At 41.4% G+C, this 15,568-nt stretch overlaps 1 protein-coding gene across 2 annotated transcripts in view; it reads left to right on the forward strand.

Moving 5' to 3' along the window:
• Positions 1-2,642: 2,642 nt before the first annotated feature.
• The window catches only part of lsp1a (lymphocyte specific protein 1 a), a 40,674-nt gene continuing 27,748 nt past the window's right edge, over positions 2,643-15,568 (forward strand). The window contains exon 1 of one of the 2 annotated variants that reach the window (XM_063480461.1): positions 2,643-3,020. In XM_063480461.1, the coding sequence (XP_063336531.1) occupies positions 2,962-3,020 (59 nt within the window). In that variant the 5' untranslated portion in view covers positions 2,643-2,961. The remainder of the gene's footprint in view (positions 3,021-15,568) is intronic. The other variant, XM_063480460.1, reaches the window with a different exon arrangement.

Consider the following 15,568-nt stretch of genomic DNA (forward strand, 5'->3'; position numbering starts at 1 on the left):
CAGTTTTTAGCACTTGGAGGATTTAGTATTTGGAGCCAGTTTACTGAGAGCATTAATCAAGGTTAATGAAGCACTGTCTTCTCATGCATTTCTTATGGAGACCAGAGGATGTACACACAGTTTCTCAAAAAAAAAAAAATAACCTGACCTTTTTTCTTCTTTAAATTTTTTTTCAAGGCTTTGGGTTTCAAGTCTCAGTAGCTGTAAGTTGGCAAAAAACTGATCTGTTTTTTGGGGGGGTTGTTTTGTTTTACAGTGTGCGAGTGTCAAGGTTGTTCAGGTCAGTCACTTCTCTGCTCAGTTTTATGAGCTTGAGCACGAAGGGGGCCGCCACACCATGAATTCCCTTCCCAGAATGCCCTTTTGTTTGACGTGCCACTGAGTAAGATCTGCTTGAGCTGGTAACCGTAGCAACAGCGGTGTGTTGTAAATGTGTGAGGGTTTTGAAGAAGTGGGCGAAGACCAAAACGCAGAGTTTGTTTGTCTGAGTCTGAAGGGCACACGGCTACAAGTTCAGCCAAAGTGGACATCACAGTCCAGACGAAGGTTACAATGGCATCATTATTTCCAGAATTGGAACAGTTTTTTCCATTCAAGGGAAAAATGATTCTTTCTGTATTTTCTCTAATCATGTCGTTCACACTGTTAATTACACAATCTTGTGGCACTGTTTCTTCTGTAGCATTAAACCAATATTTAAATGAGTGCAGTAGATTTAAATCTGCAATGATTTAAAATTCCTTAAAGTATTGACAGTATATGTTAAGGTTCATGAAACCTCTGTATCCTGTCAGCAATGAACAGTAGTTTGAGAAAACCTTTTTCTGATTAAAGGGCTTTTTAATTAAAAAGGCTTTTTTTTTATTATTGCTGAGTTGAAAGTACACTTGGAACAATCAGCAATTCCCCATATAGCTGTATAGCTGTCTGCAACTGAGTGTCTCATGCACCCACATTCTTTCTTGCCATCCACATTCATCTCACCCTCGTAGTGATTGTATTAAAAGTATAGAGTACGAACAGAAATGCACAATATTTCGTCAACTGCCGCACCTGTAAGAAAAACAAACATACAGCACCTAGAATACAAAAATTTGAAAATGCACAGGCACATAAGTTGACAATCTTCTTGTCGTGTGTGTGTGTGTGTGTGTGTGTGTGTGTTTTAATGAGAGAGAGAGAGAGAGAGAGAGTGTGTGTGTCTTGATCACAAAATGTACTTGAAAATGAGGGAGGAAAGCCGCAATAATGCCCCCCCAGGAGCCAGAGGCAGAAGAGATGTCTCCAGGAGAACCAGGCCATCCAGGGCCCCTAAGAGTACTGAAGACCTGAAGCCACACACCTTGGTGATATCTGTGCACCCATCCCAGCAGGAGAAGGAGCAGGTCAACGACCATGCCTGAACATCCAGCCACACCCCAGAACCAACAAGCACCCACATCTCAGGGAGGGGCAGCAGCGTCCAACAGGGAGCGGTGGAGAGGGTGAACCTCTCCCTCCATGACCATCTCCCACAGGGGCCAAGGCTCAGCAAGCCCCAGGCCGAGCCGTGCCCGCGCACGCGCGCGCACACACACACACACACACAGGCCACTCACCTACACAAGGTATTTTGTAGAGGGCACAGCAGTCGTGGCAGTTACACATTTCAACTTTTTTCTCAAAACAAATTTTTGACCTTAATCTCAAAATTTCAACTTTATTCTTGAAATGACGAGCAAATTATTTTCTTTTTCTTAAAGTGCCCCTAATACTCTGTACCTGTGAGACCAGGGAGCTGTAACTTAGAGGATTATAACAGTCATGGTTAACAGATTGACGGCTTTCAGTGTAGACTTAAATTAACAGACAATAAACCACCCGTGGTATTTAAAAGGTGGATGTTCCCCATTCCTCAGCAGACTCTACCATGACCCCTCCAGAGGTCCTGTGACTGTGAAGAACTGATCCACTCCAGGGCGGGAATCCACATCAGTTCCAAGATGAATCGTCTGAAGCCAAGACACTTTTTCTTTTCTTTTTTTCTCCTACATTGTAAAGAAGTTTATTTCTGCAGTGAAGTTGGACATTTTAAAACTAGAGTTTATGGAGATTGACTCATTTTTGGAGTTGGCCTCAAGTGGCAGCTCATGAAACTGCAACACTGCAACTTACCTCTTTGTAATACCAGAGAATATCACTAGAACATTCAAGTATAGTATGTAAACCAAACAAAACTCCATGCATCCATAGGATAAGCTGTATTTGTCTCCAATATCAGTACTTTTGTGTACACTTTTTATTATACTCCATGTTTTCTTCTGTGCTAAAGTGCTGTTATGGCATTTGGAGGGGGATTGAAATGTTGGGGAGGAGTTTAGGATGTTTCAGTAGTGAATATTTTGGGGGGGCTGATGGTGGGGTGTTGAGGGTATCATCTTTCATACCCCCTCGGGGGAGACCACATGACGCAGAATAACAGGGAAAGGCAGCGAAGAAAGAGACGAAAAAGAGAGAAATGTTGGGCCCCGCTGCTCTGAGCTCTTCAATGAAAACCACATGTAGGACAGAGGGAGGGGGGTGAGGTGTGTGTGTGTGTGTGTGTGTGTGTGGGGAGGGGGGGAGTGTAATGACTAAAAACCTAGCCTCTGAGAAAGAGAGAGAGATAGATAGAGGAGGGAGTCCCTCTGAGCCTTGCTGACATTCCCAACCAGCACTGCAGGGGAGAGCACTGTGCGTGAGATTTACAACAATAAGACAGTGTGTGTGTGTGGAGTCTTTAACAGTGTATCACACACGCTCTCTCTCTCACTCATTCTGAGCTCTGGGCTTTGATACGGCTGCAGGACAGACAGCTGCCTTCACTGTCGATTTGGAACAAGAGGAGAAAGCTAATCTCAGCGGCCGGTGTGGTCTGTTTTATTTCTACCAGAGGGAGAAAAGAAGATTTCCAAGCAGCAGAAGAAGAAAAGAAGCGAAAGCATGTCCAACGCTCTGGTGAGGAGAAACTCCAGCAAACAGGGTTTACAAAACCTGATGAGGTATGTGGTCGATCCGTTTTTCCATTCGTGTTGCTGGTTCCTGTTCGTTTCACAGAGAAAGAATCGGGTTAATATTTAAACACCACACAAACACACACTCACATTTCACACACTCACTCAGTTCTTCATTCTTTTTCTGCTTCAGTCAATAAACAGGACATGTGAGGTTTTCCCCTAAAGCTCTGGAGCATGACCGAAGGGGAAACCTCAGTGTTTCATATCAGCACATCAAGATAAAGAGTGTGTGTGTTTGTGCTGTAAACATAATGGGAACAGTGGGATTACTGGGAGTGTTTTGGGTCATGCAGGGTTTTGGGGGGATTTAGGGATTTTGAATCGCCTTACCTCCTTTCAGTGTACCTAAAAAGAACAAAGGAATCATATTATAATCTACTTTGTGCTCTATTATTTTCTATTAAAAACACACTTAAAAGGAAATGTAAGACTGTAAAGTTTGGAGGTTTGAGGCGAGCCCCACGCCCAGGGCTTCTCTGTTTCACCAAGAAGGGAAGTGGTGTCAGTGACCAGTGTCAGAGTTGAAAGGTCACCTGAGTCAGTCTTTTGTTTTCTGGGCTCATACGGGTGGCGGCACGTCCTGTCTATTGGGAAGGATTTTGTTTTTCATCCTGTGTGAGGTTCCAGTGCGACTCTGTGGTTTTTAACAGAGATGATAACGCACGCTCACATGCTGAGGTACTCACGCGGTAGAGGGAGGATGTTTTATCTGGTAGTCCCTCATAGACATAAATTATTGGCTGACTTGGCTTTCAGTTTTGCCACATCTGTACAGATGAGTTTTAAAACAGATGGTTTGAATTAAATAGGAGGTAACATCCTTCAGAGCAGTTGGTGCACCACGGAAGCTGCGAGGGAAACCAAAGTAAAGACAAAATTTTACATCATCCAAAACAGTCTCTGCAGCGACTCAGGATAAAGTCAGTCATGACCCATATTAACGAGTGTTAGCTCAGTCCATAGAGGTATCCTCTCAAGCAAATTTGAGATCCAGGTCTTTCATGCCATGTTTTATATTCACATTTAGGTGGATTTGTTTTAATCTTGGTCATTTCAGCGTAACCTGTAAGCATGTGTGACTCTTAACTTACTCTGAGACTGTGTCACTCTGGGATAACAGTGTTGCCCAACTAATGAATTCCCAGTGGAGATTATGCATGTTGCATCTGTTTGGGTCCACTGTGATCTGGATTGGGTTTACAATCTTTGCATGTATTGATGACTGTCCACAGGTCTCTAGTTTTTGAACTCCATCTGTGAACGCTGGAGTTTGAGTAGGTGTTTCTGTGTTCTAAAAGTCCCAGTTGTGTTTGTTGAAGTCATGTAAGGAAATGCATCATATGCTTGACAAATGTCTGAACTCATCTCTCTATTTGGAGACTTTCCATTGACTCAAAGTTTCTCCACAGAGAACTGATGCATGTATTTGTCATAGACTGTCCTGACATTACTGAGTTATTCACTTACGAGCGTTCGTGGTGTCTCGGCGACTCTAGAGGTGTCGTAATCAGGGGGCTCAGAGTAAACCTCTGAGTCACAGTGAGAACGGTATTCAGGCTTTATGTTTATGCACAGATAACAGCTGGAGGAGGCAGTGTGTCACTCTGATTCAGTCCACTCAGCAGATGTCCTCAGTCTGGGGAGCTGACAGAAGCAATGACGTAATACCAGAAAGACTGCACAGCTCAAAATTGAAGGTGCAGTGATTCACTTGGCATTTTTGTGTCTTTTGTTATCAAACAGGTCAGTTTCATCCAGACTGTTTAGACATTTCTTCTTGAGATTTAACACCAGTGTCTTCCTCCAGATACAAATTTGTTCTCCTGTTATTTGATCTATAATCATTTCAAAGATTCCCACATATGTTTTAGGAATTTATTAACATTCAAGTGACTTAAAGTGAGTCAATTTATTCATGGAAAACATTAACTGATTAGCTTAGATCAACTTAACATTATTTGGCAACAATCTGAATCAATCTTTTGTTTTGTAGATAGGTAACACTCAGACTGTATATAAAAGATGGATGTAGAACATGACATCAGCCGCCGTTTTGTGGAGTCATTTTTAACTTGAGCATCTTGGTCATATTAAAAATGGGATGGATGTGACGAGCAAAGTGTGCGACTGAGAAAATGAACGCACTCCACACTGATTGGCTGACTCACTGGTCATTGGCTAATGAGCTTACTCGTGATAATCTCTTTTTGACTGTGATCATAAATTTCATAACAAATTTATTATCAAATAACTGTAACTTAAATTGGAAGTATTTATTGACGACAGTTTTTTCATGAACTTCAGTACAACCAGAAGAGTCGCCCCCTTCTGGTCATTAAAGATAAATCAAAGTTCTTCCCTTTTAAAATCTGATAGCAACATCTTTTGTACAGTCTGTGTGTGCACCTTCAGTCAGCACAGGGGTGGAGCGCTTGTTTATGCAAACATTTTACTTTTGTGCCCTCTTAAAATTCTCTCTTAAACAGAAGAATCTAAAAACATGAAACTTCTGGGACAGTTTATTCAAAAATCTGGCATGCACAATTTGGAAACTGATGTTACATTGCCAAGAATGAAGCAACCAGGCCTCCCTCCATCCATTTTCTTAACCATCTGTCCAACTCAGGATTACTTGGGCAAGAGCTATCTCATAACAAGGAATAGTCTTTATTATAGTGTTTTCCATGTTTGTTATATAAAGATAAGCTTAAAACGTTTAAGTTAAAAAAAAAAAAAGTCTTTGTATGCATAGAAACATAACTGAAACTCAATCAAAAGCATGCCAGGACTACAGGCAGTGACATCACCCAGACCAATCAGAAATGCAAGCTCTGCAGAGACTTCTCCATAATGTCCCTTTTCAGTGGCGTAACACTAGATGTGTGTGATCATAAGGTCACAACTCAAAGAAAAGGTTTAATCTTAAAAATACCTGTGTAAGCACGTAACATAGCTTAAAGGAACAACCGATCGGCGTGAGGGGAAAACATTGTCGATGCCACGCGAGCAAACCTCTGAAATATTTTAGCTTTTCTCCTCCACCTGAGCAGGATTGGTGTATCTGACAAGCTGACACTGTTTACTAGATACAAATATTATTTCACAAGCATAACTGATACGGAGATAGATCTCAACAGGAACACAAACACAGAATATGTCATCAGTGTGAGCTCAAATCATTGCATCGGGTCGAGGCAGGCAGTTGATCTGTTTTTAATCAGCTCTGCGTGGGAGACAAACACTGCCCTCCTCCTGCCAGCTTGGTGGGGCCTGGCTCAGCCCGCAGCAGTGATGTCACCCAGGAGGCATACCTGCCTCAAAACAGCCTGAGTGCTGCGACCTCTGACCTTTGAATCCCCCACACATGGGTGGGTTTCCTGAGTGTTTATGGTGCAGGGAGATAGAGCGAAGAATGTGTTTGGGGGGAGTTGGGGTGGCGTAAGCTGCTGAGTGATGGGGGCCCTGAACTCTCCCTCCCTCTGCAGGTTGTCCTCATTAAAGGGATGGAGGGAAAGTAAACACAGCGGGGCTTCCTGTTTCCAGGGGTCGTATCTCTGAGAACAGATGACAGGTTTTTATCTCTCTCACTTCAGTAAACATCGAATGATAGCCTAAAAACCCAGGAACCAAAAACATTCCTGCTATCTGCCCTCACACATACACAACATCTGTTTTTTCAGCTTATAAACTGCACCCATTATTGTGAATTTAAATTTGTTAGGAGTCATTTGTAGCATCACCTAGGTTTTAGTTCCCTTGGATGTTCAATATATCAATGCCGTCTTTTGACGAGAACTATACCTGAAAGTAGCAGAGAGTTGTCTGGGTTAATGCAGTCACAGCCTTAAAACACCCCAAAACTTCCTTTTACATCTAAATTTAGTTGAAAAAGAAAAAAGTTGGAAAGTACTGTTTTTAGATTATTACAGACTTGAAGTTTACATACTGAGCAATTTTCTGTTGGTCTAAAAGTTGAGTTATCAGAGTATGTGTGTCAAGGGTGTAAGTTAGAAGGGAACCCCTTCTAAAACGGGAAGAGCATCAGAGAATGATCACCGGAACAGAAAGACATGTAAAATCTGGTTAAAATAATAAAATATATATTTTATTTACAGCATAAAAAATGTATCCTGATCAGGGGAAAGAATAATTAAAAGAAAACTAAGCACAATAAAGGTTGATTCCGCAGTTCGCAAGCTCCGCTTCCGCTAAACACAGTGAAGCAGCGGCAGTCAGCCATCCTAATGTACCAGGGGTGTCTTTATACATTTTTACAACGGGACTTACCCCGTGAGGGCACAGCTCTAAACTCCGCCCGCCGCTGCTCCGGGCCTAAAGCGTTTTAGCTGGCGTCTTGCTGCCACCTGGACGAAGTCTGCCATCCATGGACCAAAGGCCCTCTCCCCTTCTCCTGCGACTGCGGCCATGCCCTGCCGTCAGTTACCGCTCCGTGGCTCGCGCTACCTTCGGCTGCGTCCTTTCGCACAGCCACCTCCTGTGGCTGCGCCTGCCGCCACCTACTCCCTGGCTCTCTTCTCCTCTGTGTCCGGCCACACGTCTCTTCTCTGACCTTGGTGCTACATGCCAGTGGATGGTGAGCTTTTACACGTGGAGCCATGAGCTTCATTTTTATTTTACTGTCAGCAGTAAAATAAGTTCATGGTCACACATGTATGCAGTAAAAACATCACATGTGTTAAATTTCGTGTTAAATTCCATGGAAAATGTTAGAAAAGTTCCATTTCAGGTAGACACAGAGAATAACCTTTTAATTTCTCAGGGTAAATTTTGTAATTTTGAGACATGAATCACTCGAGTAATTCGAACTTTGTTAAAAGTCCACCCTGACATTTTCACATGGCAAAAGCTTTCCCAGCTTCTCTGTTCTCAGGCCACTCACCTCTCCGCCTTTGCTTTTTTGTTTTCTGCCTCTTTAATGTAAAATAAAGGTTTGGATGCAATCGGATACACAGTTTGTGTTTGTTTGTTTGGGGATAGATGGTCTTGCTGGGTTCCGGATTTGTTTGGATTCTCATGGAGCGATCGCACAAGATTCTGTTTTCCTCTTTTGCTGCGTCCCTGTGTTCTTTTAATTTTCCATTGATCCACATTTATAGAATAGTTTGAGGTCTGTAATGACAAACTTTTGCTTGAAGTTACTTTTTTGGGTTACATTTTACTGGCAGGAGCTTTCTCACTCGCCCTCTCCGTTAAAGCCTGTGTGCAAACAAACCTGCAGGATTCCCAGACTTCGGGGATAAGTGGTCTGTTTGTGCTCTGCATGGGGGGGTTTGGACACCCAGAGATCCAGCCATAACATGGTGATTACTGTCTCTGGGGATGTTGCTGGAGTTATAATCGAGACTATTTGTGTCTGACTGCAGGATGATTTGTTCCACTTTTTTACTGCAATGCAGAAATATATCTTCTCTTATCTCTTTGCTTTATTTTCAGTTGGCATTTACTCTGTCATCACTAACTAAGAAACTAATTAAAATGCCTGAAACAAAGAAGAGAGAAAGCACTTACCTTACAAAACACTGTGCAGAATCTCAGTTATTCAGAAGTGCTTTTGAAGCTGCCGGTCTTTCTGTAGATTTCTTCAAATTTAAAATAATCATTTGTTTTGAACTAAAGAAACACCTGCAGGTCCAGGTGTCTTTGACTGAACCTTTTCTGAATGAAAAGATACCAGAATAGAGCTGAGGACATTTGAATCACTTGAATCAGGACATGGCGGCTCTATTTCTAGTTCGAAAGAGATCTGGCAGCTCTAGCCTGTTTAATATTCTCCTCCAGGGACAGTGAGTGTCATAGGTTTATTGATTCAAGAGCCCCAGGCTGGAACAGAAATATTTAGGCACATTTTCCTTGTCAAAAATGTTTGAGCCGTTGTCAGGGTGAGGAACAAGAGGCACATGTGCTTCAGATGCTGGAATCCTCCATTTAAATGCACAAAGAAGCATAAAGTTTATTTCCTTGGTTTCCTCTCTTTCCCTGGACACAGTTCTAGAAATAAATTCAGTACAACCCGTTTTATGGGTACCAGGTAATGATGCAAGGTTTTGGAAGGGAATTAATACAAATAACACACTACAGAGTCTACTGACATGCTATTGCCCCTGTAGCTGGCCATAGCAGTAATCTAAGCAAAACATCAAGGTAATATTCTGATGTTGAACAGGGGCAATGATTACTGTGTTTGCATGCTATAAATTTAGTGCAGCTGTGGCTTATGGTTTGCAGGATTTAGGTCCTGATTTAAGCACCGATTTAATGGTAAAAATAAGAATTTAATGATGTGGCTGGATGAAAAAATAAGAGGATCACCAGAGATCACCAGTTTATCCAAAGTTGAATGTGAATGCATAAAAGTTTTAGGGCAAACTGGTAACTGTTGTTCATCTCTGAGAGCCCTTTAATGTATATAATTCAGTTCCTAGTCGCTGAAGACTTATTAAGACATTTGCCAATATGTTGGAGTTCTCTCCTGCTGATGCCACTGCAGGAAAAAGTTTGGATCATCACATCAATTTTATTGTTTGGAGAAAATAAAAAATAAATTCTGGCTCGAGTTCTTGCACTCTTAATGTAAAGTGGTGGATTGTAAAGCAGATGGCCGGCTGTAATATTGTTGAGGCTTTAATTAAACACTTGTTTCTTTAAAGTCACAATATTGTTTAAAATTGTCCATCAAGCAGGAACTCACTGTGTGAAAGTTGATGGGTGCAGCTGAAACTGGATTACTGTTGTGCCCCAAGGCTCTGTGCTGGGACCACTATCAGTTTCAGTGTTGGGGTCATTAATCAAAAAGTGTTACGCATTAATCAGTACTTTAAAAAAAAAAAAAAGTAATGCAGTACACCAAAGAAAGTACTTTGTTACCTTATTTTCTTGTTTCTCTGTAAAATGACCTGAAATGTCACATAATTACCAGTTAACAATAAACACCTGTGGGTACGGTTCCACACACAACTCTTCCCTAAAGAGTATACAGAATATCTTTCTTTGAAGACACAAAGCAAAGTTAAAAATCAACACAAAGCAATTCCTGCAGTAATCACATTACAGGTACAATCCGCGGCATAAACAGAGTGTTCCAGTGTTGATGTTAAATGTGTTGAAAATATTAATTTTAAGCAATCAGTTTTAATAAAACAGAAATGTTTAACATGATGTCAGTGAATTTGGAGTAGACTTAGAGGAAACGTCACGTAGATGCAGACGTTAGTTAAGCCAGATGTCACTGTTATGTTTGGTTTTAGTCCACAGTTGCGCAAACTTGGGCTTGTTTTTCACTAGTAGACCATTTCTCAGACCTCTGAATGAATAGATCATCTCTAAAATCATCTGTTTTCTTTCCTATGAAACCGTTGATTGCCCAACCAATAAGAATTTGTTCTGACACGAGCACATTGACTAAGTGACTGTGACACTGTAGCATTAGCGCCCTGTCTCTTGCATAGAAACAAAGGGAAAAGAACACTGATACGTATTTATTGTAAAGATAAATTCTAAACTCTTTCATCACCACTTTTCTAATACATTTGATACTTATGTTTGAAATAATGATTTGCTTGATTGATACAATTTCATGCATGTCATAATTTTTTATTTTTTTTTATTTTATTAGTGTGTCTATTAGTGTCATCTTGTCTGTATGCATGCACAGAGTATGTAATGCTGATGTCCTGGAGGTTGCTAACCTCGTTAGGACTTCCCTGATGAAACAAATATTTGAAGGTCAGGTTAAGCTGCGGAATCTGTGCTGAGAGGTTTTCTGTGTGACATGCAATCATTATTTTGGACAACAACTCAGTTTTTTGTTTTTTGTTTTTTATAAATGTACCAAAACATTTTTAAGAACAGGTAGGAGGTTGAGCTATAAATGCAGACTTGGCAGTAATTTCAGGGGTTAAATCATAATACAGTGGAACCCCGACTTACGAAATTAATTCGTTCCCGAGGGTCTTTCGTAAGTCGAAAATTTTCGTAAGTCGAAGCACCCATCGCGCCTTTTGAGTGAACGATAGGCTATAGGCTAATTGCTAACTGCAACAACAATACGTCGTTCAAGTGGAACAGCGAAGTGCAAGTACGAAAACCAAGGGGGTTGTCACATGATTCGGAAGGCATTGTGGGCATTGTAGACATTCTGGGCTCAGCCAATCAGAGCCAGCGGATTTCGTTACGCGGGCATTTTGCCGTAACACGGGCAGAAATATTGCCGTTAAATGCCTTCGTAACTTGAATTTTTTGTTAAATGGGGTATTCGTAAGTCGGGGTTCCACTGTATTTAAATATCTGGGGCCTCAAATATAAATAACCTGTGTTTTGGACAGATGGGGGATATTTCTTCATAAATTCTGTGAAGATGAATAGCACTTTGACTCTGTGGTTCTGTGATGCTCGGCTGCTTCTTCACAGCTCATCTGGTGACTCCCATAACTTTTTTTTTAAATAGGAAAATGGAAATCTTTTCTGTTGTAATTGATCCGCTGTCCTGACTTGTTTCAACACAGCCATGACCTCATCTTGCAAACGTCTTCCCATCATCCGCGCCTGTGCCACGAAGCCTGGCACTCTTTCAGCCTGAGAGCAAACCATGTTATTATGTCACTGAAGCCAGTCATCCCTGCGATGACAAAGTGTGTGCTTGCAAAAGAGCAGCGAAGGATTTAATACATTAACCTCACTTCTCCTGAGATGAATCCCTCCTTTGTTCTTGTTCCGGTGAAACATGGTCGGACAATAAAGTTAAAGCCTGGACAAGTGCAGACAGGGAGAGCATGGCAGTGTGCGGTTTAGTGACTCTGTTGGCAGGTGGCAAAGCTTTTATCTGGTTTGTGGCTTTGTGTGTCGTGTTTCTGGTTCTTTCTGCTGGTTGCTACAAATGCTGGTGATTACAAAGCTTAGGGTTTCTTTTTCTTTTATTAAATCCGCTAGCAACCGGCTGTGTCTCCAAAACACAAGAAAGCAGTTTATTCTTAAAGAAGCAGTACAGCATTTTGGGATGCGACGATTTTAAGTTTCTTTCCGTTAGAGTCGCATTGGATTAGTTTCATCCAAATGCCAACCTTTCAGGGCTGAAAGTGAAGTGTACACAGCTGCAGTTCCTCTAATGGCCACTTGAGGTTTTCTCCAAAAGTGAGTCAGTTTTCACAGACTACCTGTTAAAATGCCAAACTTTACAGCAGAAATACAAAAAATAAATCTGGCTGTAACTAACGCATTTAGATTTCTTGCAGTCGTAGTCAACAGCTGCCTGCTTGGTCTTGCCTCTGTCTGACCTTGTGACCTTTTTTCTGAGGCTGATCTGCCATCGTCGTTTTTCTTTTTCATTTTTCTTCCAAAAATATCAAATGACCACATAAGGTGAAAGCTGGGACGGCTTCAGCCTCCCCGCTACCCTAGATTGGATAAGCGGTTAAGAAAACTGAAGAATGGATGTACAGATATTTATTATGGAAGAAAAAAGTGGAAATGCCAATATCATTGCACACCACACGCCACAAGAGCGAAGAAATAAATGTTTTAATAAAAACCTTCATGAAGCACATCTGCTGCTCTGTTTACTGTAACCACTTTCCTCACTTGAACCTGCTTTCATATGTTCCCTCTTGTTTATTTGTGTAATCTGTCAATCACACTGACCTCGAGGGCTGAAGGGCGCTCTGTCGGCCGTTATCTGAGGACAGGTTCAGGGAAGCGGCATGCTCGGTCATGCCTGTGGTGTCAGTTTACAGAAGAGCAACACAAGACCGGAGAAAAACCTGTTTGATTCCTGCTGAGGTAGAACAAGTGCGCTGTGCTTGTTTTAATTGTCTGGAGAGGCAAAACTACCCTGACAGAGTACAGAGCAGCTCCAAGCTGTGAGCCAGGTTTAGGACCAGCGCAGACATCTCTGCTTTGCAGCAATGATTAAACATTGCAAATGATTTGATTTTGATGACACAAATCATGAGAAGGAGGAAGTAAAGCTAACTGTAATCCCGGTATTTTAGAAACACTCTGATGGAGATTAATCATTTAGCCCGAATCAGTTTGAGCAGCTGCCAGGCATGACAGAATCCCACAGTGCTGACTGCAGAAAGGAAACGTAATGAGAGGACAGCGTGGTGAGTTTCACTCAAACAGTCTGCTGGGTCAAAGCTCGGCAGTTTTCAACACCCAAACTGCTGACAGCAGCAAATCAAGCAGAGCCAGGTTTTATGTGCCAACTGTGCTCCACTTTAGGGCTCACATAGGATTATTGAATAGTTCTTTGGCATTTGTAGGTCATTTTGGTTTATACTTGCCACAAGATATTACGCGCAGATATTGTGCTGACAGTTTCCAAATTTTACTCAGAAACATTCCACCTGTTGGAGTTGGAAAGTCACATTATTAAGTTTAATTCTGCCGTCTTGATTATTTTCATGACCCATCCATCCACCCCAACCTCTTTTCCTCCCATGATAATGACTACAGCCACTTTTTTAAAAAAAAAATTCAAAAGTCATTTTGTATAATTCACAGTTCAAACTAATCCTTGCCCATATTGTACTGGGCCTTGGTCCAGCCAGCCAGTTTGTCCTCTATCTAAAATTAGCTGTTTTAGCTCCTCTTTTTAAGGCCACCATTTCTCTGTCCCTGGCACAAAAGATGACATTCCCATTCTTAATCCAAACCCAACCTAATCCCAATCTGTGATACTTGGCCCTTTATTGCACAGGAAACATATAGAATCTTTGAAAACTACCTAAGATGTGTGTGCTGATTCATATCTCCTGAACCAGCGTGCTGATGAACTCTGTTCTTATCAGCACTGATATGTCTTCCTCCCTCAGTCAGTTTTTCATCCTTCCTGTAGGCAGGGAGTAGCAAAAGGAAATGAAAGAATGGAAAGGGGTGGAGAGGCCCGAGCATAGATGGATGTGGGTCAGCAGGGTGTTTTGCTGAGGTGGCCCAGAAACTAATAGTCTGTGTGTTGAAATGGGGAAAGCGAGGGGAAGCAGTGTTTGCTTTGAATGTGCAGGTAGCAGTGGTCATTGTGTCAGGACAGTTTATTCGATGTCAGATAGGATGACAGACGTATTAATATACTAAGATGTATACTAATATACATCAATGTGGAGTATAAAACACTTCAAAGCTATGAGCTGAGCCATCAGTGTGACCACATGCCACGTCAGAGACACGATCATTCATTTGAAGTACTTGTACTAAATGCTTTTGGTGTCCACCCACCCTTGAGGAAATGATCTGTGAAAAGGTCAACCAGCCAGTTTCCAACCATGCTTTTTAGAGAGTGGGAAACACATTATTCAAGTGACCTCCTTGAGGGTGAGGAGATCTGCAGATTTTGTTGTTTCTTTGCAGTTTGCAGTTTCCACCCATCCCAATGAGCTCTGTTCCACATTTAATTTAAGTCCCGAGGCTTGCACCAACATCCTCCTACTTCAATACCTACAGAAATTAAATGACTAACTTTGCGCATTTCAGTTGCAAAGACTTTAATACAGCCAGAGTAGAGGAAATCTGAAGTGTTGAAGCTTCTCAGTTGGCAGGAGCAGGAGATTAACATAAAGAAAACACCGAACCCAAAGCTGAACTTCATTTCTGAACAGACTTTTATTCCCAGTAAACTGGAGCTGAAAACAAAGAGCAGCTTCACTTTGTTGATATAGACTAAATCTCTGAGATCTCAGGAAGAAGGACGAGTCAAAAGAGGTGACAACGCAACTGAGACCAAACTGTGCCAAAAATAAGTCTTATCTGTAAATATCAGAGATCATGCAGCCGTTTCTCCTGCATCAATTCATTGTTTTGAAGAAAAGATGAGGGCGGAGGAGCAGATGGAGCCTTGGAGCCGTTAGCAATCTATTAGTGACACAGAAGCCAAATGTGAGCTTAGTAACTCGACACCTGAGCTCACGCAACTGTTAGTCCTCCAGATGCCTCTTCTGGGAAAGAAGCTGGATAAACACAAGACTCTCACCAATATACTTTATAATTCCAAAAAAAAAAAAAATGCTTTCAGCTATTTATCTAGAAACTTGGACAAGAGTAAAAAGACACTTTATTTAAGCCCTTCAGTCTAAATTAGAAAAATCTACAGTTCTATCAAATCTGATGTCAAAACAATGAAATATAATATATGACACATTCATTCCCAACACAAAGTGCCACTGAGAAAATGGCCATACTTGTTGCCAAAAACAATGACTAATCAGGCAGATAGTTAAACGATGGTTAATCAGACACTACAGGGAGGAGCCTGGAGAGGTAGCGAGGGCAGAAGTCGCAGGTGAGCACCGTTCTGGTCATGTTTCAACCTCTATGGTTTATCACTTGGTTCCTTTTGGTTTTTTCAAATCATTGATTCATTTCACTCACTTTATATTAACTTTTCTTTAGGTGTTAATTTGTTTACTTTGCTTTATTTTGTTATTCGTTATCCTGTATAACCAGTGAGCTCATTTTTCTCTGAAAGCTGATTTGCAAATTGCTTTTTTTAATTGAAACCAACATATCTAGTGTTATTTTTTTTT

This window comes from Pelmatolapia mariae, linkage group LG7 (genome assembly GCF_036321145.2).
Source record: "Pelmatolapia mariae isolate MD_Pm_ZW linkage group LG7, Pm_UMD_F_2, whole genome shotgun sequence".
NCBI lineage: Eukaryota > Metazoa > Chordata > Actinopteri > Cichliformes > Cichlidae > Pelmatolapia > Pelmatolapia mariae.